This window comes from Scophthalmus maximus, chromosome 4, assembly GCF_022379125.1.
Source record: "Scophthalmus maximus strain ysfricsl-2021 chromosome 4, ASM2237912v1, whole genome shotgun sequence".
Taxonomy (NCBI): Eukaryota; Metazoa; Chordata; class Actinopteri; order Pleuronectiformes; family Scophthalmidae; genus Scophthalmus; species Scophthalmus maximus.
The window spans coordinates 8263483-8289125 of record NC_061518.1 but is presented as its reverse complement, the minus strand read 5'-3'; the positions used below and the strand labels follow the sequence as shown (position 1 = coordinate 8289125).

General features: G+C 42.2%; 3 protein-coding genes and 1 long non-coding RNA gene across 16 annotated transcripts in view; 2 read left to right on the top strand and 2 right to left on the bottom strand.

The window, feature by feature from the left end:
- Nucleotides 1-255: 255 nt before the first annotated feature.
- ctxn2 (cortexin 2) lies at nucleotides 256-6280 on the bottom strand. Of its 3 annotated transcripts, none has more exons than XM_035628598.2 (2): nucleotides 6088-6280; nucleotides 256-2652 (listed from the first exon to the last, which is right to left on the bottom strand). In XM_035628598.2, the coding sequence occupies exon 2, from the start codon at nucleotides 2581-2583 to the stop codon at nucleotides 2338-2340; it is 246 nt and encodes an 81-aa protein (XP_035484491.1). In that variant the 5' UTR covers nucleotides 2584-2652; nucleotides 6088-6280; the 3' UTR covers nucleotides 256-2337. The 3 variants fall into 3 exon arrangements, with proteins under 3 accessions (XP_035484491.1, XP_035484490.1, XP_035484493.1); XM_035628597.2 differs by lacking the exon at nucleotides 6088-6280 and adding an exon at nucleotides 3605-4000; XM_035628600.2 differs by lacking the exon at nucleotides 6088-6280 and adding an exon at nucleotides 3170-3552.
- A 151-nt stretch (nucleotides 6281-6431) lies between these two features.
- myef2 (myelin expression factor 2) lies at nucleotides 6432-16543 on the top strand. 7 transcript variants are annotated; one of them, XM_035628587.2, is made up of 17 exons: nucleotides 6432-6612; nucleotides 8069-8172; nucleotides 9019-9071; nucleotides 10012-10019; nucleotides 10106-10199; nucleotides 10478-10669; nucleotides 10773-10926; nucleotides 11030-11079; nucleotides 11167-11227; nucleotides 12147-12248; nucleotides 12677-12721; nucleotides 12826-12933; nucleotides 13055-13150; nucleotides 13336-13395; nucleotides 14614-14801; nucleotides 15460-15511; nucleotides 15700-16543. In XM_035628587.2, the coding sequence occupies exons 1-17, from the start codon at nucleotides 6512-6514 to the stop codon at nucleotides 15861-15863; spliced, it is 1632 nt and encodes a 543-aa protein (XP_035484480.1). In that variant the 5' UTR covers nucleotides 6432-6511; the 3' UTR covers nucleotides 15864-16543. The 7 variants fall into 7 exon arrangements, with proteins under 7 accessions (XP_035484480.1, XP_035484479.1, XP_035484478.1 ...); XM_035628585.2 differs by having other exon boundaries at nucleotides 6433-6612; nucleotides 8069-8271; XM_035628586.2 differs by lacking the exon at nucleotides 13336-13395 and having other exon boundaries at nucleotides 8069-8271.
- A 51-nt stretch (nucleotides 16544-16594) lies between these two features.
- Nucleotides 16595-24575, bottom strand: slc24a5 (solute carrier family 24 member 5). 4 transcript variants are annotated; one of them, XM_035628592.2, is made up of 11 exons: nucleotides 24031-24563; nucleotides 23723-23862; nucleotides 22879-22926; nucleotides 22306-22485; nucleotides 21010-21093; nucleotides 20680-20783; nucleotides 20440-20540; nucleotides 19492-19775; nucleotides 19161-19370; nucleotides 17666-17767; nucleotides 16595-17352 (listed from the first exon to the last, which is right to left on the bottom strand). In XM_035628592.2, exons 1-11 carry the CDS (start codon nucleotides 24042-24044, stop codon nucleotides 17030-17032), a joined length of 1590 nt encoding a protein of 529 aa, XP_035484485.2. In that variant the 5' UTR covers nucleotides 24045-24563; the 3' UTR covers nucleotides 16595-17029. The 4 variants fall into 4 exon arrangements, 3 of the variants coding, with proteins under 3 accessions (XP_035484485.2, XP_035484486.1, XP_035484487.1); XR_004790551.2 differs by having other exon boundaries at nucleotides 17322-17352; nucleotides 19241-19370; nucleotides 24031-24575; XM_035628593.2 differs by lacking the exon at nucleotides 23723-23862 and having other exon boundaries at nucleotides 24031-24543.
- Nucleotides 24142-25643, top strand: part of LOC118302454 — a 170788-nt gene continuing 169286 nt past the window's right edge. For both annotated transcript variants that reach the window (XR_004790556.2, XR_004790554.2), the window contains exon 1: nucleotides 24142-24275. This is a non-coding gene — a long non-coding RNA (uncharacterized LOC118302454). The remainder of the gene's footprint in view (nucleotides 24276-25643) is intronic.

Genomic DNA, 25643 nt, shown 5'->3' with positions numbered 1-25643 from the left:
GCCTGGCTACTGTCTAAAGCAGAAAACAACCATAAAAATCCCTATTTGAACCAATAACCTCAAATTAAACGTCTGCCCTTCAGGTCCTCGAGCTCTCTCCGTGGAGTGAATGGCCATCAGGGGTCCACTCTTGTTTTTTCTCTTTCTGTACCTCTCCTTCCGCCGGCTTTTGTTTCTCCAGATTCTTTTTCTCGTGTGAGGTTGAGTTGTTTTTTTTGTCAATTTGGCTGTTCCACTGACCTGCCATTTCCATCACTGGGAATAGACACAAGGACGGTAAGGTAGGGTAACGCAATGGGCGATGCAGTTCCTTTGGGCCCGTAAATCGAGTGGTCATTTCTCCAAAGAGAGAACGAGCCCGTGGCCAAGAGCAGATGGTGTGGTTTTTCTAACGCCATTACGCTGTTCAATCACGAATTTCAGCCAATAAGTTGTCTGCTTGCGCTTTAAAAATTCTGATCACCTCTTTTTCTCCTGCTCCAGTGCTCCTCTCTGTCACCCAAAGTCTCATTCTAATTTGTAAAACTGATCTCTTATTCTTTACATGCTCCGCAGATTGCACTGAGAGACCCCGAAAAAGCAATGGTTTAACCAACAGCATTTTAAAGTGAAGAAATTCCATTTATTTCACATCATTGAATCAAATCTATATCAACGAGAAATCTCTACCACCAGCTGAGCAAGCAACGGGTCACAAGATGCACTGTCGGTCATCATGATATGCCAAACACACACGCACATGCCTGCAAGCACGCACGCACGCACTCACTCACTCACTCACACTCTCACACACACACACACACACACACACACACTCACACTCACACTCACACTCACACACACACACACACACACACACACTCACACTCACACACACACACACACACACACACACACACACACACACACACACACACACACACAGGTGCTCTAATGTTTCTAGATGAAGGCACATAAACCCATTCAAGGTCACAGTAAGGCAGATTCACAGCACTAAGGAGAAACCATAGACTGTAGAAATTAGCAAAGGAACACTCAAGACTTGGACCAGCCTGCTGTATTACAGAATCTCTGTTCAGTCCGGTCTTCCTCGGTCTGGAGGGTAGGGGAGCGTGTGTGAATGGGTGAGGATGGCTGAGAACAGGCGGAAGAAGGTTTTCCCGTGCAGCGCTGACAGACATCCCACCCCTATTTACCATGTGACCTTTTCCTCTGCGGACAGGTAGTGAACATTTCTCCTCGTCATTACAAAACTAAAAGCGCTGAAAGAGAGAGAAAGTTCCTCCAAGTTTCTAATCCCCATTTCCCGAGAATGTTCTTTGGCTCGGCTGCATCAGCCAAACTTTATACGGATGGAAATGTTGACAGTCCGTGAATCAACATTATCATATGTCTTTGCAGACATACTGTCAAGCGTAAACAGTTGGGGGGGGTTTTCTTTCACTCAGACATGTACTTTTGGCAACATACACCGTGTCATCATTCAAAACCAGCAGCAATACAAACCCTTCAAGAGCTATTTTTGCATCATTTAGAAATGGTGACACCATAATGAAAATCACAGTTTGTTCAGTTGCCTTTCACTGCATGATTAAAAAAAAAAAAGACACCACAGAAAAGAACCAATCTGCACACACACACACACACACACACACACACTGCAGCGGCAGCAGCATCCCTTTGGATCACCAACAGCTTGGATTTGATTTGTCCACAAAGCAATAGTTTAACATAATACCCTGTATCCAACCGTACAGTATACATTCTTGTGCAGAGGTGGAACCACTCTGTTTCACATGCTGAGTTCGCATGAGGAATCTTGTCCCTGAGTCTTCAAACAGTATCTAAATATTCCCACTGCACCCAAATTCTCCATCCTTTCCCACAAGCATCCACCTCACACAGACATTCATCTTGTAGGCATGGGTTAAAGGGGCCTCCAGCCATTTCCAATCGCCACTTGTCAATCGATGATCGGAAATGCACGACGCCCTGACAGAGGGGCAGAGAATATGACACAGCATCTTGCTCACACTTGGTCAGACACACAACAGACATGTAAGTCACATACAGTAGAGAGACTCTACACTGGCTCTGAACTAACAACGCACGCACATTGAACAACATACACAGCTTCAGTCTCTTAGTTGAGTCTGTCACAGAGAGTTGCCTTGATGGTGCGTCAGTGTCAGGAGCAATGGTTGAGTGGGGCTGTGGTTTATGTGTGTTTGCATGTATTCAAGCGAGCATTATTTGTGTCTGTGTGTATCCATATGTATGTGTATCTATAGGCATTTTCTGATCGCGAGGACATCTGTGGATGTGTGTGTCCCAGTGTTAAGTAAGGGCATACTCGAACGTCCCTTTCTCCAGCCCCTCGATGCCATCGGCCCAGTTGGAGGAGGGCATACTGCTGTAGGGGTCCAGCAGGATCCTGAAACACCTCACTATCAGCAGCCCCAGGAACACCAGTAGCATCCCCACGAAGGCGAATGCTGTCTTCTGCTCCAGAGTCAGCGAGTGCGCCATCATGTCGTTTCCGCTCATGGCAGCAAGGGAGTGGTTGTAGTGGACGCTAAACATGGTAAACCATCATCGAGGTGCCTCATCTCTCCTCCGATAGGGTCAGGCGTTTAGAAGCCTGCATGTTACCTGGGCAGAGATAACATGACGGCTTCAGATTAGTGCTGTCTCGTCTGTTGTGCAGAGAGGATCCATTAAATCAACCCATTTAATAACATCTCACTTAATGCATACGATGCATACATATAAGCGTTCAGATGTGGCAGAGGCAACACAGAAATGAAACATTAAATATTGAGTAGGGTTATAGGTATCTATAAATAGCCTCTATTGAGTGTGGTATCAAACAGATGTCTGGAGACTTCGATCTCTCTCTCTCTCACTCTCCCTTTGCCAAAAAAAAAAAAAATACAAAAAGAAAACATGAACAGAAGATCGAGGGGGACTGCAGGAAAAAGGGTTCAGGAATATGAGCCAATGCCATGACTGCATTCCTTTAAGTCTGGTTAGAGTTACGCTGTGTCGCAGTGCATAGCCAGCTCTTAAACATAAGCAAAGCTGTTGCAGGTATTAATGTAAAACGTCACATCTCACACACATGTGATATACTGTATGTATGTCGGGTTAAGAAGAAAGGGATCTCTACCTGTTGCGTGTGAGCAGATGCCTGCCAGGCAGGAAAGCGACGGTGATTGACTAAACATAATCAGGAAATTGGTGTGGTCACACAAGTGGAAGTATGCTCCTGTCATTCTTTATGCCCACAAATCGTTCATATGAACACAAGCAGCAGGTGGCTCAAGTGAGAGGAAGGGAGGGGGGTGGGGGTATAGATGAGAGAGGGAGGACACATACAGACGGGAACAAGGGAATGAACACAGAGAATTGGGAAAGACAGATAAGGCAGAGGGAAGTAGCTTCACGAGGAAGACACTGCACAAGTGTGCATTTGAGAGAGATAGAGAGAGAGCGAGAGAGAGGAGAGAGGGAGGGAGTGATGTAGGGTGAAAGAGAAGGGAGAGACTGCAATGACAGATTTTCTAGCGTGGATGTGTGAGAAAGACAAAAGCAGGCGTCTCACCGTCATTATCGTTCCATCCTTACAGACCTGTTGCTGCTGCCTCCTGCGAGCAACTCCTCCCCAGACATATATCCATTAATACATCAATTGCCGGCATAGCGGATGTGTTGGGCTAACCTCTCGTCCAAACAAAAAGCTCGACATAAAGAGACAGAAAGGGGGAAGCGAGGGAGAGGCTTGATCAGGCTATGATATGTGTCTCTTCTCTCAGATGCATCCCTTCTCCTCATGCTCCCTTACTTGCTGCCTCCTACTCATTATCATTCTGTTTCTCTATCTCCCCCTCCAGAAGCACGCACGCTTGCTCCTTGCTGCATGGCAACCACTTGTTAGTCTCACTCAGTTGCTCTGCTGCCTCAGTCATTCACAACATTCCCCCCTCAGCGACACCACAACAGAAAAAAAGCAGTTTGCCTCCCCCCCCCCCCCCCCCCCCCCCCCCCCCCCCCCCCCCATCCTCCCCCTCGCCAGCTCATTTGACTCCTCTCAAAATGACTCTACCAAAATGTGACAGGAATACCATGGCTAAGCAAGCGGGAGCAATGCTGCCTCTCACTGCTCCCGGCCAGTAAATGCTGCTGCAAAGGTATTTTTGGTCCAGCCCAGCACTGTCCTCCTGCTTTGATGATGTGTTTTTAATTGGTGCAGTTTGCGGTGGTCAAATTGAATTTAGACCGTCTGATTAAAGGCTCACAAATGCAAGCTCCCTGGACGCGCTGAAGGAGAAGAGACAGGTATTTTAAATAGATTGGACTGAAGTGAATCAAAACGCTGCACTGTGCAGGAAAACAAATCGGTGGGCGAGTCGTCTGATCGCCCACCGTAACAGAATGCAGCAGCGGAGCATCTGGCCATCTGGTTTGAAGAGCAAATTATATCAGCAATGTAGTTTTTGTCAGAGTGGTGCAGTGACTCGTGTAAGAATGAAAAAAACATGCCATGAGGGGGATGTGCAATAATTTAAGGCTTAAAAGTGTTAAAGAGAGCTCCTTTTTTAAGTTTCCAGTTGTCAACAGCTGGAAAATGTCCTGAGAGAATCTAAAAAACAGAGGTGGATCAAACTCTCTCTTTTTTACTTTGACTTTCAAAATGTTATATGCCTCGGCAATTTTCGAAATGTCCCTTTTCCCTAAGCAGTGTTCTAGTCTTTGCTTTGCTGTTGATACTTGCTACTTGGCTGCATTTGGATAGAGCTAGGTCATAAACCACAGCTGTCCAAGTCGGCTACTCATAAATACAGTTTTATTTCACATTCATTTTCAAGGACAACTCTTCTTAATTAGATGAGGTGATGGCACACTGTACAGATGATGAAATTTGTTAGACATTTTCTGGCATCGCCCCCGTGTCAATTTAAAAGACAAGGGCAAAATGGATAACTGTTGGGTCATAGCACAATAGTATTTGGTCATTAGTGATAAGGTCAAGTTACAGTCAGTGTAGGTCGCATGTCATCATTATAAATCCATTACAGTGAATTGGCTGTCAGAGAGTATTTCATAAGTCTATGAATGAGAAAATGAATAGAGGTTTAAAGACTTACATTCGAGCATTGCTTCTGAATATGCCTTAATCACGTCTGTCAACAGTCTGAGTGTCAAGGTCTGCCAATGTGCTTTGGACTCTTTAGTCTCTGAAAAAGGAGCTGCTGAGACAATCTAGACGTGTTGCATAAAGAATGTTAGACTATAATACAGTATTCATAGGACATATGGATAAAGATTGTTAGACTTTTATCATGACAACAGATCAAAAGCAAAACTGATACTGGGAACTGTAAAAACTAAAACTCTGTGAATTGCTCCCCTTTAATGTTAATGACCTCCACAGCACACCATTGTGTCAAAGTATGCGTCTCCTAAAGTGGTCAGAGACAAGCTCAAGGTCTTCAGTAAGCGTTCTATAACCATATCAGACATATGACCTACAGGGACCACGTTTATGATGTACTATTTTATGGTATTCACACCATAAATAAAGTGCCATTATTTATGGCTTTCCAGTTTGACTTAGTCGTTGCTTGAAAAAAAGACAACGTTACTTTTCCGATTGTGTTTTTGTTTGGTTTGCTGTAAACACGGCTTTAAGTTTCACGTGGAAGATATTTGTCAATAATCAAATTTTTCTGAAATATGAATTTATTGTTTATCATAACTTATGTCCACTTAATCAACCTTAGAAAAGTGTTTTTTCGTGGCATCTGCACAGACTTGCTGAGCAGGTTCTCTGCAAACGCTCAAGCAAATAAGTCATTCCTCCAGAAAGAGTAAAATTGCATCAATCAATAGTTTCGGTAATGATGAACTGGCTTGGCTCTGTGTTATAATCAATAAGGGCAAGACTCAAGTACAGTCTGACACTGTGACTGTGCCACCTGGAATGGTGTAAGTTATGTGTATTACTGCTGTTGCCTCTATGAATTAGACTGTCGGAAAATTAGAAAACAGATATATAGTATCATTAGGAGTATGCGGGGGACTTACTGCTTCCACCACTGGAACACCATTTTCAGACTCTGTCTTGTGCATGGATCAAAACTGCTTTATTGGTTTGGACAGGACAGGTCATCCTGATATGGTTTTTCAAGGATCTGTCTGGGGTTCAACAGAAAAGGGTCAGTTTCTGCTCACACTTACAGGTGGTCACACGATCCCTCATTCGCCCCGTCAAACTGTCTGCCCACCGCAGAGCACTCGCGGGCACAATCTCTTCAAACATCGCCACAATATTCGCCACCCATCGCCCAGGTCCCTCGCATGAAACATCCTATCCACCCCCTGCTCTGTTCGCGCGCTGCTGCCAGGCAACAGCTCCCAAGTCTCGCGTGGACAGCGCGAAGTCTCGCCTGCACATTTTGAACTGCGCATCTTGCGTCGCGCGAGGAGGGAGACGTACAGCGACCTCGACATGGCAGACGTCTCGCCCATCGACGAGGAGGCCAAGCTGGACGAGTCCGCCAAGTCCGACACCGACGACACGTCCCAGGAAACACCCAACGGCGTGAAGACGTGAGTGCGACTCTCGGGCGGTGCCGGCGGCCCCGGTCGGTGCAGCCATTAGCGAGTTGAGCCAAAATGGCGTCCTGGTCCATGGCTAGGTGCTGGTCGGCTAAAGGACCGCATCGCCACCGCGAAGCTCCTGGTCGGTGAGCTTGTCGGGCTTGTGGCCAACGTTACGACCGGACTCGTGCTACCGTCTGCGGGCTGGAGCTGCTTCGCTTTGGGCTCGACCATCACGGTGCTTTGTGACAACCTGCACCCGGGGGGGGGGGGGGGGGGGGTGTCTGCGTTGTTGTGTGTCTTGTTGGCTAACATCGGTTCTGACATGACATCCTCCCGCGTGTCAACACGTGAGGGTGAGATCTGAAACCATGTCTGCAGCCGGGCGCGCATTTGACTCGCACTCGATGCTAGCGTTAGCATCCCCCGGTGCTCCAGGTGTTCGGGCCGACCGTGTCACTGGGGCCGGGGATCGCGAACCCGGCTGCGCGACGCTGCACTGCAAAAACAAACGTGGCTAAGTGCTACGTTAGCTAGCACTCTATTTATAGCAGGGCAGTTCCTCTAGCGAAGTGTTTGTGGTTTGTAAAAGTCAGGGCCGTTTCAAACAACAGATTAGGTCATTTCCCTTTATAAGATGCAGAAAAGATCATTTCTACTTTTGTTATTATACACGTAGGAAACCGGTCTTCACTAGTGACCACCTTGGGGCTACAGTGTGTAATATTTAGAAGAACCTCTAAACAGAAATTCAATATATTGTCCACAATTGTGTGTTCGTACATGTTTGATCACCTGCAACAAAGACCCAAGTTTTTTTTTCCGTCAACTTTGAATGAGTTACATATAGTAACATGAGGGGGAACGGCCGCCGTGTAAATCGCCATCTTTGCTTCGTCGCGTTGTGCTGCGTTCCAGTTCCTCTGCCACTTTCCGTCAAATCACCACCCCGACTTCCGGGGTCCGAGCGGTTCTTGAGAGGTATAATGCAACGCAGTAATAATTACGGTTGCAGAAAGCGGTCCAGAATACATCGCATTCACGTTGAATTTCCAGCACTGTGGGAAACCGGACATGGAATTAGCTGTGCGCCGTCATAAAGTGTCCCCTGTCGGATGCTCAGTTGGTTGCGGTAACCACTTTACCACTAGGTGTCGCCAGAAAATTACAGACTGGGGCTTTAAATTTACTCATTTACTCCGCTCCCTAAAGGACAAATTCTTTGTCAAATAATCATCTCATGCAAAGGTGGCTCTGAGCATTCGTCCATACAAAGCCTAGTATTGAAATACAGTCCTAGATAGATTTTGAGCTGCACATTTTTTTAATTGCCCAGTGTACTTGGTAACATCGGTGTTGTCACAATTATATTACATTACCTGAGCTTCCCTTCAGTTTGGGATACCGGAATGCAGTGTTGAGATGGGCCGTTCTCTGACTTGCAGTCTTTGTGTCTTTTTCGCAGGGATGGTGAAGAGACCAAGTCCCCCAAAGAAAAGCAGGATGCTAAAGAGAAATCCTCCAGCAACAGAAGAGGAAGCCGCTTTCATCCCTACAAAGAGAAACATGGTGGAGAAAAGAAGGGTGCTCATAGAAATCGGGTGTTCATCAGCAATATTCCCTATGATATGAAGTGGCAGGCAATTAAAGATCTAATGCGTGAGAAAGGTAAAGTCCCTGGTGATGGGATGTGTCTCCACTTCTCTCTATCTCTCCAGCTGATTAGAAGTTCTTCACCCTTTTTTCGCTTGTTACCAGACGGAGCATTCTGCTTCTAGCTGTAGTCAATTAGTTTGTAGCTTTCTTTGGATGTATTTAGTGAAGATAGTGGGGAAGCAATATAGTGTGACATTAGCTTATTGGAGTTTTAATAAATTATTTTGGATGGACACTTATTCAGTTTGGGCTGATATGTCTGTGAGAAAAGGAAGATGAACCTAGTTCTATTGTCACTTGTTTTATGGCATTGTCAGCTCCAAAATGTAACCTCAAACCAGTCGTAGAATTGATTGTTGAAATTTTTCGTTTGCATCTGTTGAAAGGTGAAGCTTCATTATATGAATGAAAATATTGTACTGTTTTACTCTGATTTATGGGGGTGTCAAGAAGGTCAAAGGGCCACTTAAACCTTGCAACCGCCATGAACGGGATCTGTTGACAAACTGATCACGTTGAAGTCTTTGAATTTCCCAGGTTTAATGTAGCTGTGTTTCTGTCCTTGGCCTTTGGGTGTCTCAGTCACTGCCCAGAAATTCATGGTGTTGTCTGGTGGAATGTTGGTCTGGGCTGACTGTTGATCATTAATGGGACATCTCCATCTTTGGCGGCATTGCCAAGGCCACCGGCGACTTGAAGACTTGGTGACTTAAATTCCCTTTGTTCTTTTGGTATTTTTCCTTTGTATGTCTCATGTAGTTGGTGAGGTTACATACGTGGAGCTCTTTAAGGATGCAGAAGGAAAGTCAAGGGTAAGTGATGTGGCCAAATTGCTGCACGAGGTTTTAAATGCCCTCAGCAGGCTCTCATTAATCAAGTGCTCTTTTAGGTTCTGATCCTTTGGGTCTTTCTATGTCACTGAACTGGAGATACTGTAGGTTGTGTTTAGAACCTGATAGATGGCTAATGATTGATATTCATTTGAAAGGGAGATGTCCTGTTGATTTTTGGAAAAGTAGCCCAATGAACTCATCTAAGAGTACACCTTTTGCTTTTGTTGTTGTCATTTCAATTAGTTTAAAAGTTTGTCTGTTTGGCCTTTTTCCAAAGGGGAATGTGGGTTGTGCGATTTGTCTTATTGATTGACCCTCATGTCTCAAAATCTTACTTTTACAATTCTGCTATATGGCACAGCTCTCACTTCAGAGGAACATAACATTCTTGATCCTGGAGTTATTTTATTTGTATTTTTTAATTTAACGAAAAATTGTTTACTAAAGATGTAAAGTTTTGCTACAATGTTTCTTTGTTGTAGTGGTAAAAATAAGTAATCCTAAACAATGTAATTAATATGTCAATACTTTAATCTGTATTTGTGTCCAGTTCAATATATTAAAATGTTTCAGGTAAATTACAGTGAGTGGGTATCTGTAAGTGCCAGATATTTGTGCCAAAATATTTCGAAAACATAAATTATTATTTGAAAAAATTAAGTGTCAACATCGCTTCAGATAACGAAAAAGAATATTCTCTCAGTGGCCTTTTAATTCAACACAACCAAAAAACTGCTGGTTTAAGTCAGTGGTAAGAATATGACCAACATGCACATGGCACCATTGAACCTACTAGAGGCATGTTGATACATTTCATTTATGAGGTTCCAGTGCTTCGTCTTGATTTTAACTGTATTTTGTTCACTCCCTCATCTTTGGACGTGTCTGCTACCTGGACTCATGATGCCCCTTGTTTTAGGGTTGTGGGTAGGAAAAACTGTCATCACCTCAAACATGATTTTTTTTTTAAATTCCGTGCTTGCATGGGTTAATTGTTTTCTGTTCTTCAACAGAGTGGTGGAGTTCAAAGATGAAGAGTTTGTGATGAAGGCGATATTAACCATGAATAAGCACGAGCTGAACGGAAGGCCACTCAACATCAAGGAGGTGGGAACAAATCATGGTTAAATGATTACAGCAAAATTTGAAATGCATATGATCTTAATTCATCACCTTGTTTTGGCTTGAAGAGGTTAAAGATTTTCAGGATTTAAAATGCTTTTTGATGAACAGCAGACATTGTGTGTTGTTTGTCATGTGATATTCTCTTGGAATATTTCACATTTGGTTGGATACTTATACAGACATTTGTCATGTGACTCTACACAAATACTTCAGGACAGATGATAATAAATTTAAGTCCTTATTTTTTATAATTTTATAAGGACCCGGATGGGGAACATGCCCGGCGTGTGTTGCAACGCATAGGAGGAGGTCAACCAGGAAGTCGCGGGCAGGACATGGGGCCCGGTGGGATGAACCTTCCACCCTCCATCGCCAACAACCCCAACATCCCACCTGAGGTCATCCATGCACTGCAGGCTGGACGACTGGGCACCACAGTGTTTGTGGCCAATGTGAGCACATTGTGATAAACAACTTTCAAATCTAATGGGTTTATTAATGGATTATTTTACAGGTTGATTAAAAATAGTGGATGTCTTTCTGTTGTTTCTACAGCTGGATTTCAAGGTAGGCTGGAAGAAGTTAAAGGAGGTGTTTTGCATGGCGGGTGTGGTGAAACGTGCCGACGTAAAGGAGGATAAAGATGGCAAGAGCCGGGGGATGGGAACAGTGACGTTTGAGCAGTCACTGGAGGCTGTGCAGGCCATATGTATCCTTCAGAAACGAAAACTAAAGTCCGAAAGAAAATTCCAAAAAGCACACAGCAATACTGTTGAAATTCACTGTTACCTTTTCCTTGACTTTGAACTCAGCCATGTTCAACGGACAGATGCTTTTTGATAGACAGATGCACGTCAAAATGGTATGCTACATTTGGATATTATTTAGCTGAAGTTGTACAGAAGACTTGAAAATTCATCTTTTTACATTTGTTTTTGCGATTTTATAGGATGAAAAATCTGTTCTCCCTGACGATTTCCGTCAAACTGAAAAAGCAGCTCAGTTACCGAGTGAGTACACTTTTATCCCCCTGTCAGTTGTGGAGATCAGATCTCAGTGAATTGAATAATCGCATTAACACTAAGTAAGACGCATGAGGTTTGTTGCTTAAGCAATATGCTAAGTGGCTTGCAATTGATTCTTTCCTACTTGTTGAACAGCTATAGGCTTGTTGTTATCTTCACATACAGACGTGATGAAATAAATGTCGGTTGCAAGTGCTGTTAAATATCAAAAAAATAATCTTGAAAAGCTTCAGTATTTTATTCAAAGGGCCAGGCTTTTTCATAGTGGGAAAAAACAGTAATTGAACAGGTTTTATTTTGCAACAAAAAATGTTTGAGTTTGCAAGTTTGAGTTTAGCTTTAATAATGTCTAGAAGTATGATGTCTGCACTGAAATTAAGAAATAGGACGTGGAAAATTGAAAATTATCTTGCATGGGTGAATCAATAAAAGCTGTTCTACCCAACATCAGTGCCCCTGTGGCCGTGATTTTAAATAAATAATATATATATATATATATATATATATATATATAAAATATTTCCTGAGCAGCAGCACGTCTTCCATTCTGGAGGGTCGGTGCATTGCACATGCATATCCTTGCTTTGTTTTAAGTGTCTCAAGCATATTTGATTATTAAAAGAGCAGTGAACACATTTTAGAATAATGATGTAATAATAATCTTCACTTAAAGAGCACTTTTCAAAATTAAGATTACAAAGTGCTACGCAAAGGCGAAATTAAACTGTCAAATCATTGGGTTAAAAGAAAACAAATAAAAAAAACATTAAAAAAAAGGATTTAAAAGAAATCCGATGCGTATAACCAGATTATAGGGGATGTGATCCACTCTGCTATTAGTGCTAGTAAATTACATTGTTCAACTTTCCCCCTTTTTTTTCTTCATCGTGTGTTTTGTGTGCAGGGGGCCTTGGTGGTATCGGCATGGGACTGGGGCCAGGCGGGCAGCCTATTAATGCTAACCGTCTGAGCGGTGGAGGAGGCATGGGATCCATGGGGCCTGGAGGTCAGTCACCTCTCTTTTCACACATGCTATGGACAGTAAATCACAATACAGTGTTGCAAATGAGCGCGCCTCTGTTGGCAAACGCTTATCAAAGAGACTGAGGTGCGTGTCCAGTCGCAGGTCAATGTGTTCTTACCACAAGGCAGTATTAAGCAACAACTACAGTACATTCTTCATCTGCTAATAATTAATTTCGGCAGCTCTCGACCGACATTTATGTGGCTCTTCTTTTTGACTCTGCAGCATCTGGGTTAAAGAGATAAGACAAGCAGAGCTGAGATCCAGGACTTTTAAACCGCTAGGTTGTTGGGATATGACCATCTTTTGTGCCTTAAAGCACCTTTTGCTTCTGTTTGATAATCAGTCCACACACATGGTACATTACCATACATTCCCATATATGCCCTGACTGACATTTTCCGCCATAGGTATGGATGCTTCAGGTTACGGTGGAATGAACAGACTCGGAGGAGGTAAGGTTTTCGCTACATCTGCTTTTTCCCTGTGAAAGACCATTGTCTACTTTTTGTTGAATGAAGGAAAGGGTGAGGTTGTAACCTGGTGCTTTTTCTCTCAGGAATGACTGGTGGTGGTGGTGGTGGTGGGGGCTTTGGGGGCATGGATAGCATGGGCAACATGGGAGGCTTTGGAGGGAGAGACATGACGCCAGTTGGTAGGATGGGAGGTCAGTGCACTAGTTTCCTCCCGCTGGGCAGAGATGAAGTCCAATTTTAGGATGTTGTACTGTAACAACTGAGATGGTAACTTTCGATCTAAGGTTTCCTTTTCTTCCCCTCTGTGTGGAGATATGTACCGATCAGGGCTGGGTGGAATGGATCGGGACTTTGGCCACAGTGACATGCCAGTGAATCGAGGGTTCGGGGATTCTTTTGGAGGAATGGGTAAGTGATACTCTGACTACAGAATTCCTTTCCTCTGTGTAGTTTGGCTTGAGTTATTCTAGGTTTTTAGGCAGTTTTTGTGTGCTGTTCTGTTTAAAGGCTGTACTGCTTAAATTACTTTTGTGACATTGTAGTTTTATGATTTGTTTAATTTTATCTGCACCGACTTATGTTCTCTCCTCTAGGTGGAGGTTATGGAGGAGGCATGGGCAGTGGTGGCATGGGGCACATGGGGACTGGATTAGGTACATGAGATTATTCCATCCATAGTTTTTATAAATCGGTTATATATCAGCTTTTCCCCTTGCTCTCCAGCAGAACCACGGGCACCTTTACTGCTGTTGACATTTGGAAGTTATTAGCCCCTATCATTTATAGTCTTTTGACAGCTATACCACAAATCATGTAAATGGAGGAATGCGCATTAGTTTACTACGAGGTAGCGAGCCATTAAACTCCATCAGCTCTTTGAATGGGTGATGATATTATCCATTATGATAGAAGTCTGGTGGTTGGAGAGACTTCAATAAGCACAAGTACTGGCATTGCTCAAGTGTTTCATTTGAACAAAATATGAAGTTTGTGACCTTATGTGTGTGATATATACTGAATAGTGATCTGATTTGACAGCACTGAGGCACGTGTGACGTTATGACTATTTCCCATGGACATGTATTATCAAATAACCAGCTGTTGAATTATGAAGAATAGGAAATGTGTGAACCATTAGATCTGATGTGCATCTAATAAGCACAAGTGACATAATGTTTTACTTTTGTATAATATTATTTTGTGTTGGTAGCCATCCATGTTGTCAAGAATAAGGAAGCTGGAAAACCCCTTTATGGCATCTGCGCTGAATGTGCATTGGAATGTTACATTGATTATGTAAAGCAAACATGTTTCACCTCTCTAGATTTACTTTCTTTTGTTAAGGTCATTGACTTCACAAAAACAATATTTTTTTGGCCATAACTCAAGAATTCAAATCCAAAGTTCAAAGGTGAACTTGCAGAAGTGGAGGGTTTTTTTTGTGTGCATTTGGTCGGATGCTGAATCTGTGACACAACAGAGTGGAACAAGGAAAAAAAAGTCAATTCAAATCATCTTTTTGTTTATGTATTTTTATATATATATATATATATATATATATATATAAAAATACACGTAATACCTTTAATTAATTTAATTTGAAGTCTAAACTACATATATTATAGTCTGGACAGACATGGGTGTAAACTGCACCTTGACTGGTTGGCAGATGTATACACACTTCACTGTAATGTCTTAAGATAAGTTAATGAAATGCTATGTGATGACGGAAGGTATCATAATGTTTTAACTGTGGCAGTTTTGATGTGCTGGTACTATTGATATATCTAATCCATATAAATCTTGGATTAGCCATTTCAGCACTCACTTAGTTTTTTTCTAATGTCTCATTTTGTGTGTGTTAATTGCAGGTGGCGGAATGGGCAACATGTCAGTGGACCGAATGGGCTCCGGCTTTGACCGCATGGGCATGTCAGGGATGGACATGAACCGTGGCTTTGTAGGCTATGGAGGAGGTGGGGGGCCGAGCCACATGGGTGGAGGCATGTCCGACAGAGGCTCTGGTTCCAAAGCAGGCTGTCAGATCTTTGTTCGAAATGTAAGTGTGGGTTAGAGAATGAGAAACCTTCCCCCTTACCCAATGACTACTTGGTTAAGTCTTTTGGTGACTCCAAAAACATTTTCTTAGTGATTTGACTTTTTATGTACTGATTTGAATGACAAAACTACAGAGCTCAAAATTGGATGTAATTTTATTTTTTATAAACCGTGCATGCGGTTTATAATTTACATGCGTGGTTTAAGTAGGTCACTTTAGTAAATCGCAAGTGTGACTTACTGAGATGCTTGCCCCCTTCCCATCGGCATTTTGGTTCACAGCTCGCTAGCGCCAGGCTAATATGTATTCAAAACAATCAGGCTATTAGTGTACCTTACCGTTCTCTTAAGTCGAGCTGCACCCAGGCGCCAGTGAACTGTGAACTGAAATGCAGATCAGAAGGGGATGTTCAAAGCGAGCGTGACTTCCATAAACCGCGACCGAATTAGTAAAGTTTATATATTTTTAAAATTACGGCCATGTCACCTCCCAGACTGCATTAAGATAAACGGTAATGGTGCTGTAAATTAGTAGTTCAAAATGGGTTTTTTATATAAATTAAATTTGTGCTTTACTTGACAGTTGTGTTTTTCAATTGACATATTTTTCAGTTTAACAAGTGTATATATAAATTGAAATGTCAATATCTTTGTTGCAGCTGTCCTATGATCTTACGTGGCAAAAGCTGAAAGAGAAGTTCAGTCACTGCGGTATGTCTCCTCCAATAACAACCACTTTTTTTTTCCTGCTGATGCATTAAAAATCAGATACCACTCAAACAGAATAAGTTTCTTTTGATATTGACACATGGGCGGTAGACAGCAAAATTTCAGTCTTTAGATTTCTCCACACTGCGTGAAACACTGTGGCATTCATTCCTCTTTGTCCTGTACTGCAGGCCAGGTGATGTTCGCAGAGATCAAGATGGAGAACGGGAAGTCGAAGGGCTGTGGAACTGTGAGGTTCGACTCGCCGGAGAGTGCTGACAAGGCCTGCAGGATGATGAATGGAACCAAGATCAACGGCCGAGAGGTCGATGTGCGTATCGATCGCAACGCCTAGAGCTCATGTAGGAGTCATTCTAACACACTTCCACATTCAGCCCCTTTTTGCCAATGAGCTTTTGTTTTGTTTTAAAAACACTACTTCATATCTCCCACATGTCCACTGTTTCAAATGTGTTTTTTTTGTTTGTTTATATATACTTCATAGCTCTTTTATCTTTGTTTTGTAAACTCTTTTTAATTTGTCTGGCAAATAAAAAAAATTTGAACAAATAAACTTTTTAATTTTTAAAACCTGCTGGTTGTAAAAATCTGAGATCAAAGTTCTTCAGTGTGTAAAGTGAACCTGAAGTGTTTTATTGCTCAACACTGCCATACAGTGGCCCCTCTGAAAGTTGGGAAATACCACAATGATTACAAAAGCAGCAATTAAAGTAAAGTTGGAAGTTTTTTTTTAAATTCCCAAAGCTTAAAGGTTTGTGGTAGATTTAGCAGGAACGTATTGTTATTTTGAATCATTTTTGCATCATGGTGTTGGTGAACACCGGTGTCTGAAGTTCATGTAAGCTTTGCGGAGTTAATTATAAACAACTGATAAAAAGGTTAGTCTTTCAACTTGAGGTAACCAACAGGCAAGTGGAAATTTTCTTGTTTGTTCTTCACTATTTATGACTTCATTCCAAAACTCTTCCTTACAGGAAATAAGGACTTGCTCATAAAAGCTTATGACACTTTGAAGATGATGCCTCTTTTGTTTTCATTCACTTTAAAGAGGAGGACAAGGTCAAATGAGTTTCGTCGACACCTTTTTATTTTGTTGACACTGACTTGACAGTTCTGAATCGATGTGTGAACCTGGCAGTCGCTCCTTGAACAGCACGTTTTCCATTTATGGGCTTTGAGCCAAGACGGAAGATGTTTCAGAACTTGATAAAGGGTCTTCATTGTATGATAACAGACTGGGGTCTGGATCTTAGCAGGCTCATATAATAAGAAACTGCTCTTTGGTATATTTCCACCTTTGGGGAAATATATTGCCAATATAGATTTTTTTATCTTCCTGAAATGTGACCTACGCGTCAGCCACGGCACAATATCTGTAGGTATGTGAGTGGGACCACGCCTCCTTGTCTTGACATTTGAAGATCTATAAGCTTGACATTTTTTATTGTTTTTGGACTTGAGTCTCAGAGCATATGGCTTCAGTCCTGGAAAGGTAAGATCTCAGTCACTGCACAATCTTATAGGATTATTGCCAATAATCCCCAACTCATACAGGATGGACAGAGTGGCGAAGAGGACGTAGCAGAAGAGAGAAACGACTCCCAACTTCCAGTTCAGTTTCCATCCGTTCACGTGAACGGCTACGAAGAGGAAGATGATGGAAAGGAGGAGTGTGGAGGAAATGAAGACCAGTCCAGTGCTGTTCACCTCAACGGGGTTGTTTGTGTCCACAAAGGCAGTCTTGATGAACCACGGCAGCCCCAGACAGAGCATGTCGAAAACATTAGAGCCCACTATGTTGGACATGGCCATGTCGGCTTTCCCTGTTGAACAGAAAAAACATTGGATTTGATTGTTGCATAATTTCTGTATTCAAGTTCAGATTGTTCTTGTATCTTTAGCTGATGCGATCGCAATGAGTTATTGACAATTAAGGTCTTTCATTAAGATTGACTTGTTGCCTGTATTTGATAGCAGACGAGTGTATTGGGAAGCTGCTACATCTGGGTATTAGCTAGGAAATGACTCACTGGTGTTGCTTATTAATAATGAGCGTTAATTGAGTTGTTTTGACAGGCCTCAAATGACTATATCCATGGAGGACTGTTGTGAATTGTGTTTAAAAAAAGTGTTTACCTTCTCTGGCCACCATCACGCTGGCTACGGTATCGGGTATACTGGTTCCAGCAGCGAGCAGAGTGAGTCCCATAACTGTATCCGGGATGCCGAGGGTCTCACCTTGTGAGATAAAACCAACAACACAAGATCAGATTCCCCTGTCCTCCAGCAACACCAAGCAATGAATAAAACAGCTACTGGTTTTAACAAAGACTGCACTTTAAGTTTATTATCGCTGAATGCAGGGCTGTAGCCAGCATGATTTTTTTTTTTAAATACTGAAATCATGAGACCAAAATTTACCCAGCAGAACACGGCCCACCAAAGAAAATTGTTCAGTTGCATTGTACTGTAAATATTTTCTCTCACGTCGTGTGCTGTTGCCAGGTTGGATTGTACTAAATTCCTTTCGTTAATTATTTTGCCCTAAAAACTGTCAAATTTAGTCTAAGAATATTAGAATGCTCTTTTCTAAACAACAGGCGTAGTGTGTGTGTGTTAGTGTAATCCCTGGACGTAAGATCATTTCCATGGTACTATACCATGTGTCTTCAAAGGTTAAAATCCCAGGGCCTGTGGAGATCGTTCATAAACTCTGGCTGTGTTTATGATGTGCTGTACTCCGCTGATGTTTTTTGATCTATTTTAATTTTTTGTTCTCGGTGTCACAAGACGCAATAAAACAAATGTAACTGACTGTCTTTTATAGCCACCTTTCACCGATAGGTGATAAGGTTTGAAGATCGTGTAGTCCCTAATGAAATTGTGATAACTGTGACCGCGAAGGTTGCTGTGAACCCAACTGGAGGCCGCTGCAGGAAAAATCATTTTCATGAAGTCTGAATATTATCTTAAAATCAACCGTCTCTGAACTACGCAGTGTGATGATGGTGAGTCGGCGCTGTTCGGCACAGAGCCACAGAGAAAAAAAAGAAGAAAACATTTTCTCAATCACATACTGTATGTCAGAGTTGTACCTGTTGGGTCTCATGCCTGCTCTTAAGACCAAACGTTACTTCCATGTGAGCCTATCTGACATCTACGGGATAATAATCTCATTATACTTCAGGAGAACTACCACCGTCACATGATAAAGTTGTGCTTTTAGCCTGATCTGAGGTCAGTTATATAGTTTACATCTCTGGTGAATGGAAGGGGGTGGGGTGAGGGGTGAAGCTGTTCCAGGACCTGTGCCTTTGGGTAGTTCTGTATATGAACTCACTGCTCACATGACTGGTTCCTTGGGGGGTGAAGCAGGCTGTAATCCTGTGGCTGGGTCAGCACAAGGCCCACTGGAGCTACAATAAACCCCTCTCTTAACTTTCCAGGACAATGGCATCTCAGGAATTAGCCAGCAGACCAACATGTGATTCTACTCTGCAAATCAGTCATTTTTTTCTCTCACAAGTTTCAAACACTTGTGATCCGCAGAGGCCAGCGAGTGACGGGGGCTGATTTACATTTCACACAAGCTCATCACAGAGTGCACACAGAGCTGAAACAACAACCTTACCCACAATGGTCACCATCCACACCAGCAAGTATGTGAAACCTGAGATCCAGACAGCTGACATGATGAAGGTAACCATGTACCATTGCTTCCAGAACCTTCTCCTGCAGTCGGGGATGGTCAGGAACAGTAGAGTGATGATGGGCAGAGACAACACCCAGAGGATCCGTTTCAGGTCACTCTCTGGCACGGCAAACACACTTTTCTGCTCTCCTGGGATGCAAGCCGACAAATAGGATGTGAGAATTGTGTAGCCTGTTCCGTCACCAACGGTATAACGTGTTCAAAACACTAGGCAACACTGCACTTTGTATCACCGAGAAGTGTACTCTACCTTCAGGGATCTCATTGAGGCCGTGCAGGCTGAGGGACAGGTGAGAGTATCCCGAGTCGTCCTGAAAGATGCCGCTGTCTGTCCTGGAGCGACTGTGGACGCGCAGACTGGTGTCGTCATTCCAGCCAATGAGAGGCTGCGTCTCCTTCTTCTCCCCGGGACCTTTACCCAGACAGGTGCAGCAGGGACTCACCTTCCTCAGCACAAACTCGCTGATGCGAAGGTCGAAGCAGAGAACCACAATGTAGACGCCGTAGATCAGCAGCAGACAGGCAGCGTCGTACCTGCAGACAAAACATTACAGTTCGAGCATTACGATTCATTCCTCACCTTTGGGGACAGATGTAATTGGTTATTATTCTAAATGCTAAAGGTCCATTTACTTAGCTTTCCTTCTGATTTTGACCCAAATAGATTGGCCTTCTTCAGCAAATAGAGTTTCATTTTGTGACAATACAGGACCTTGGCCATGTGATAACATCTGAGCAAATTCCATTTGTTGAAGAGGGCCATGGATTGTGGTCAAAGGCTCAGGCAATAGCTTATCAAGTGGACATTGCTTTTAGATTTTTTTGGTTATTTTTTTTTATTCCAGTTTGGTTCAGATTTCTTTTTTTTATTTTACAACAAATGTAGTTCTGTTTTTACACAACACCATATCTTGCCCATAACAAAGCTTATTCTGTTATATCACAGAACCCCCCCCCCCCAGTCCCTGTGGAAATCTTTCATAAACTCTGAATGCCACAGGAATGGCTGTGTTCATGTTGTGACATTGTTCGATTTAAGGGTCGTTGTGCTGTCACAGTGCTGTACTCCACAGTTGTTTTTCGTCATCTATTTTAATTTGTTGTTCTCAGTGTCAGACACAATGAACAACTGCAATTGACTTGTCTTTTATGGTCACTTTGCACAGGTCGGTGATAAGGTACAAAAATGCACACTCACCAGTACACTTTGTTATCAGAAATGATAGCAATAACAGCAGCAACACTGATGCCATATGCCAGGCAGTCCCTGAACAGTGGCCAACAGGTGAGACGCCCTGCCTGATAACGGAAACAGAAATAAATGGTTTATAGCTCAGACAACACAATGTACACAATGACTCTGCTTTGACCAAGTAGAGGTTCTGCTCTTTTGTACAAATAGGTGGGTGATTGTTGACTGAATATTGTGACAATGTACCAAAGGGGCCAAGATTCCACACGCAGCACAGATTCCGAGCAGGTTGTAGACTGCTGATCCCACGATGGTGCTGACCCCGATGTCTCCCTTTGTCACAAACACACCTACAGTAACACACAATGAGCATAAACAGCAAATATTATCTGTGAATACTTGGACAGTGTGGAAGCACAGATGACAAAGAACGAAAGGATATTGAAGTACTAAAAGAAAAATGTCCTAATCAATGGCAACAAACTCTCTCTTCTCCCATGTGGTGGTGAAGTCACAGCGTCTGTGTCATCCTCAACATTGCTTATTGTAATTATTGTTACACTAGTGTAAGATTACCCAGAAAGGCTGTGACCAGTTCTGGTGCAGAACTCCCAGCTGCCATGAAAGTGGCTCCTGCTACATCCTGAGACAGTCCCAAACCTGGGAGAGACACAAGAAACACCAACAATACGTGATCATTTACATGGCACACACAAAGAATAATGATAAAAAAAACAACATGATAATATGCAACTCAACTCAACAATAACACAAACTACAACCTCCAAAAATTACCCATCAACCATCACTTTATTTATTGAAGGGCTTCATCTAATAATCAAATCTATACCCTGTAGTCTTATCCAGTTCATCCACTCCCTCTAGGTTCATCTATTGTTTACATGTTATTAGTGTTTATTCAACGCAGTAATGAGTCAATTGTCAGAAATGAAAAGCCACACTTCAGATTAGAGCTGCAACAGTTAAGCGATTAATTGATTAGTAATTGACTGCTAAATTAGTCGCCAACTATTTTGATAATCGATTAATCGGTTCAAGTAGTTTTTATGAAGAAAAATAAAGGTCAAGATTTCAGCTTCTTAAAAGTGACTATTTTCAGGTTTCTTTGCTCCTCTGTGACAGTGAACTAAATATCTTTGGTGTGTGGTCATCTCGGGGTTTGGGAAACACGGTCAAACTTTTTTCACCATTTTATGGACCAAACAACTAATCGATTAATCAGGAAAATAATCAACAGATTAATCGGTTATGAAAAATAATCGTCAGTTGCAGCCCTACTTCTGATGATACATTAATTTGAACAAGCATAATATTACTTACAACAGAATATTTTGAAGATTTTTCATGGTCTAAATGATGAATTAATTCACTAAAGAAAATATAGATTAATCAAATACTGTTGAAGACCTGGTTCAGTTCAATGTTAGCAGTATATTTGATGATCCAGCTACACACATTCTCGTGAATTTGAAAAGTTATTTCAAATTCAGCATAATTCTGCTAAAACAACTGTTCAAACTGTCGGCCTCTTACATAGGGTATTATATTTACAGATTTCTACATTTACATAATATATCTATTCAATATCTGCATAGTCCAACCGTATCCCAAAATATAATGTCTGCGGATGTTGGTTTCAAAATCCTTTATACCACATTACCCCCCAAATAAAGTTGGCCTCCAAATGGCAAGTGAACTTTGACGACATAATAAAAATAAATATAGCTCATAATGTGATTATATTGTTATACATCCTGATTGTTCTCATTGTTACAGTATTTTGTAGAACAACTGGTGGAAAAATGCAATGACGTTGATGATGACGTTGGTGATGTACGTCATGTCACTCACGTTCACTGATCACTTCTAGGGATGGCAGGAAGTAATCATCGCAGACTATTGCGACGGCCAAAAGCATGTAAAAAATAAGCATGAAGTAAATGACGAGCCCTCCATCCTTCCTCTCCTGCACCGTGAAGAAACCGTCAGGGAACTCGGACGACTGGGGCGAGATGCACTCCGTCTCATTCTCTGAAACAACACACACACACACACACACACACACACACACACACACACACACACACACACACACACACAGCTTTTGTGGTTATCACCCACACAGCCTGTTGCTCGAGGTTCAACTCCTCTTCATGGCAGTTACACGGTATTTCATGCCAATAAAGTCATGAGTGAGGGTTTACCAGAGCAAACACTGTCACAGTGGCTGAGCCACAATTGATTTCTCCACTTTCATAACACAAAAAAATGAGCCGCAAGCGTTTATAATGGAACATTACACAGATTAGAATAATAATAATCATCACCATCATCATAATCATAAAAATTCTATAAGTATCACGGGACATTTAAAGACACTGCAAAGTAAAGTAAAATATCAGTTATTTTAGTTGATGTTCTTACCAAGAGCCCGGCGCACCCTGGCAGAGTGGGTTCCCTGAGCTGTGTTGGCTGTAAACGACACAAGATGGACCGTGCAATACAGGAATATCACAAATCCCAGAAAGTACGGTATGAAATCTTTTCTCTTCTTCTTCTTCTGCAGAGGTGCAGCCGTATTCATGGTAACTTGAGTGGGAATTAGCAATTATTCCCAGGAGTCATATATGTCTGTTTACTCTAACAGAGCTTGCTAAAAAAAAAGATGAAACGAGGGCTGAGGCTGCTCACATCTAACACTACTACTAGACTACAGGCTGCACACAGAGAGATCGTTGAGGGAGAAAGCATCACTTTAAGGCCTGAGCATAGAAGGAATGGGGGGGGGGGGGGGGATCACGAGTTTGCGAGTCATTCCAGTCGACCTGAACCCTGCAGCGCATCAGGGCTGGAAATCCAAATGTGTTTTTTTATTATACATTTCTTTCGTAATAACAGATATCTGTGACATCTGGCTAAGTTGCTTAATCTAAACACAAATCCACCTACCAGTAAATATTTATAAACAGCCCAAGGTATGATATTTGCCAGAATATGTATTTATTTGTCATATCACCGATCGCGTCATGTGCTGTGATTTATGTTGATTGCGGATTCACGTGATCCACAATTAAAAAGCACATTGACGCCTATTTCCAATATTTGCACAACACGGAGCAGATGTGACAGGAATGAAAGAATATATATATAGATATATAGATATATAGATATATATCTATATATATCTATATCTTTTCTCTCTTAACTAATCTAGGTCACTCGACCAGGACAGAAACGAACCGTCACAATTAAATATCATTTCACTGACCTAACGTGGCGTTCACGGGTTTTTTTTTCCAGTCGGACACGAATTTTGTTCCGATTATTACGAATGAATGCACCTGTGGTATGACGTCATCAATAACAGGGGGTTGGTGTCTGACAGCCAGACAATTCACAAAAAAGAAACTATTGAGGAAAACAAAGAAAAACAGTTTTGTGTGCTAAATGACAATATTTCCTAAAAATGAACAAGTTAATGTAGACAGCAGGAGACTTGACGCGTCCTTCGCGGTGAACCCTTCCGGCGGGCTGCTGCCTGTCAGGTCACGGTCAGGGTGAAGGAAACACACGCACCTGTCAGGTGTCATGGCTGACGAGCGACATGGCGACGACCGTTGTCGTAACGGAAACTGACAGAACTCTCGTTTCCGACGTCGTTGTTGAAGTAAAAGTTCACAACGATGCGTTGCTGCAATGAAACGTCATTGTAGAAGAAGAACAAAAAAAAACGTTTAACCACGAATGAAGGACAAGTACAAACATCTTGGATTAAGTTGACGCTCTTCCGGCGGTTTTCCGACACAGACAATGTGACGCAGGTACGTCTGGCGGTGAACGAGCTAACGGCTAAGAAGCTGAAAACCTCATTCGGAAGGAGGATTTGTGTAGGAACCGTGTCGCCGCTGTGCGGCTGCTCGGACCAGACAAAGAGTTGATCCAACACACATACATCAAAAAAAAAAGAAAAGAAAAAAAGGACAACACACGAAGTTTGGCATAAGAAGCACCGCCATCTTTGATCGTGGGGCTATCGTGCGTTCACGTGCTCCTCGTAAAGTCTAACTTCCCTGGTCTGAGAATCCGATCTCGGTGTGTTCATGTGTTCTGAAGTTGCTATGTGGGAAAACATAACAAAACTAAACTAAACATGGACCCTGTTAACAATATGTGTTGCATTTGTGTCTTTATAGTTTAAACTAGAGGCCGACTTTGGGGGCCGATGCCAATAACGATATGTGGGAGTTCAAGATTCCCCATACCGATACATTGGCATATATGTTTTTTAAATTGGTCAATGATTCCTAAGATGTCATTATCAAACCTTTATGGCTAAGACATGTAATTGAGGCTTGGGATTTTAGTTTAACCATGAACTTTATCATAAATAACTATAATTTGAAAATACAAACACAGCCAGACACATCGAACTTTTAAGAACAATTTATTTGACAAAGTGTAAACATAAATGTGCATTTAAAGGCTCAAATCAGTTGCTTCTCCAAGATTAGCATAATAAGGAAAGGAAAAGCAAAGCAAAAAAAAAGATAGGCGCTTGCAAGTGACAAAATACATATGACAGGTAATAAAAGCTAATATTCAGAGATGATTGTAAAACTATGTCAACTGTGAATCAAGTTGGCAGCTCATGTACCAAAACGACGTTCCGAATTCACGTGAAACTGAAACTGTGTCAGCCAGACACCACGTGAATGCAGTATTCAGTGTTCCCCCTAGGTTTACTGGTTTGAGGGGGTTTAGGGTTAGGTCTTGTTAGGGTTAGGTTTCACAAATCACGTTAAGTTTCATCCACAATCGCTTATACGGGAATGGGGAATAGGGTGTATAAGGAAAGTGACCTTAAATTATTTATGCTTGGCATTATATGTGAAATACACACACACACAAAAAAAATATACACATTAAAAATTAATTTGACTTTTCAGGGGGGGCGGGAGCTCCCATCGTAATGGTAGGGGAAACACTGCTATTACTACTGCATAGTCAGATACGAAGCATGAATTACTGTACAAGCCATGCATGGCACTTCCAACGGTGATGATTTGTTTGAGCAAATTGTTTTGGCATAAACCAGCTGTGAGTAGAACCATCATCATCACTGCCATCTGACGTCAGATGCCTCCATTAGAAGCAGCTCCAACCATGGTATTATTGTGATACAAGGATCT

Bases quoted from the DNA above. Each gene is read 5' to 3' on its own strand.
- ctxn2 (XM_035628598.2), bottom strand. From the start codon at position 2,583: ATGTTTAGCGTCCACTACAACCACTCCCTTGCTGCCATGAGCGGAAAC.
- myef2 (XM_035628585.2), top strand. From the start codon at position 6,512: ATGGCAGACGTCTCGCCCATCGACGAGGAGGCCAAGCTGGACGAGTCC. The intron at 13,151-13,335 runs GTAAGTGATACT...TCTCTCCTCTAG, and splicing joins GGATTCTTTTGGAGGAATGG to GTGGAGGTTATGGAGGAGGC. The intron at 14,802-15,459 runs GTAAGTGTGGGT...TCTTTGTTGCAG, and splicing joins GTCAGATCTTTGTTCGAAAT to CTGTCCTATGATCTTACGTG.
- slc24a5 (XM_035628592.2), bottom strand. The intron at 20,784-21,009 runs GTAATCTTACAC...GTGTTACTGTAG, and splicing joins ACTGGTCACAGCCTTTCTGG to GTGTGTTTGTGACAAAGGGA. The intron at 20,541-20,679 runs GTACATTGTCAC...TTCCGTTATCAG, and splicing joins GTGGAATCTTGGCCCCTTTG to GCAGGGCGTCTCACCTGTTG.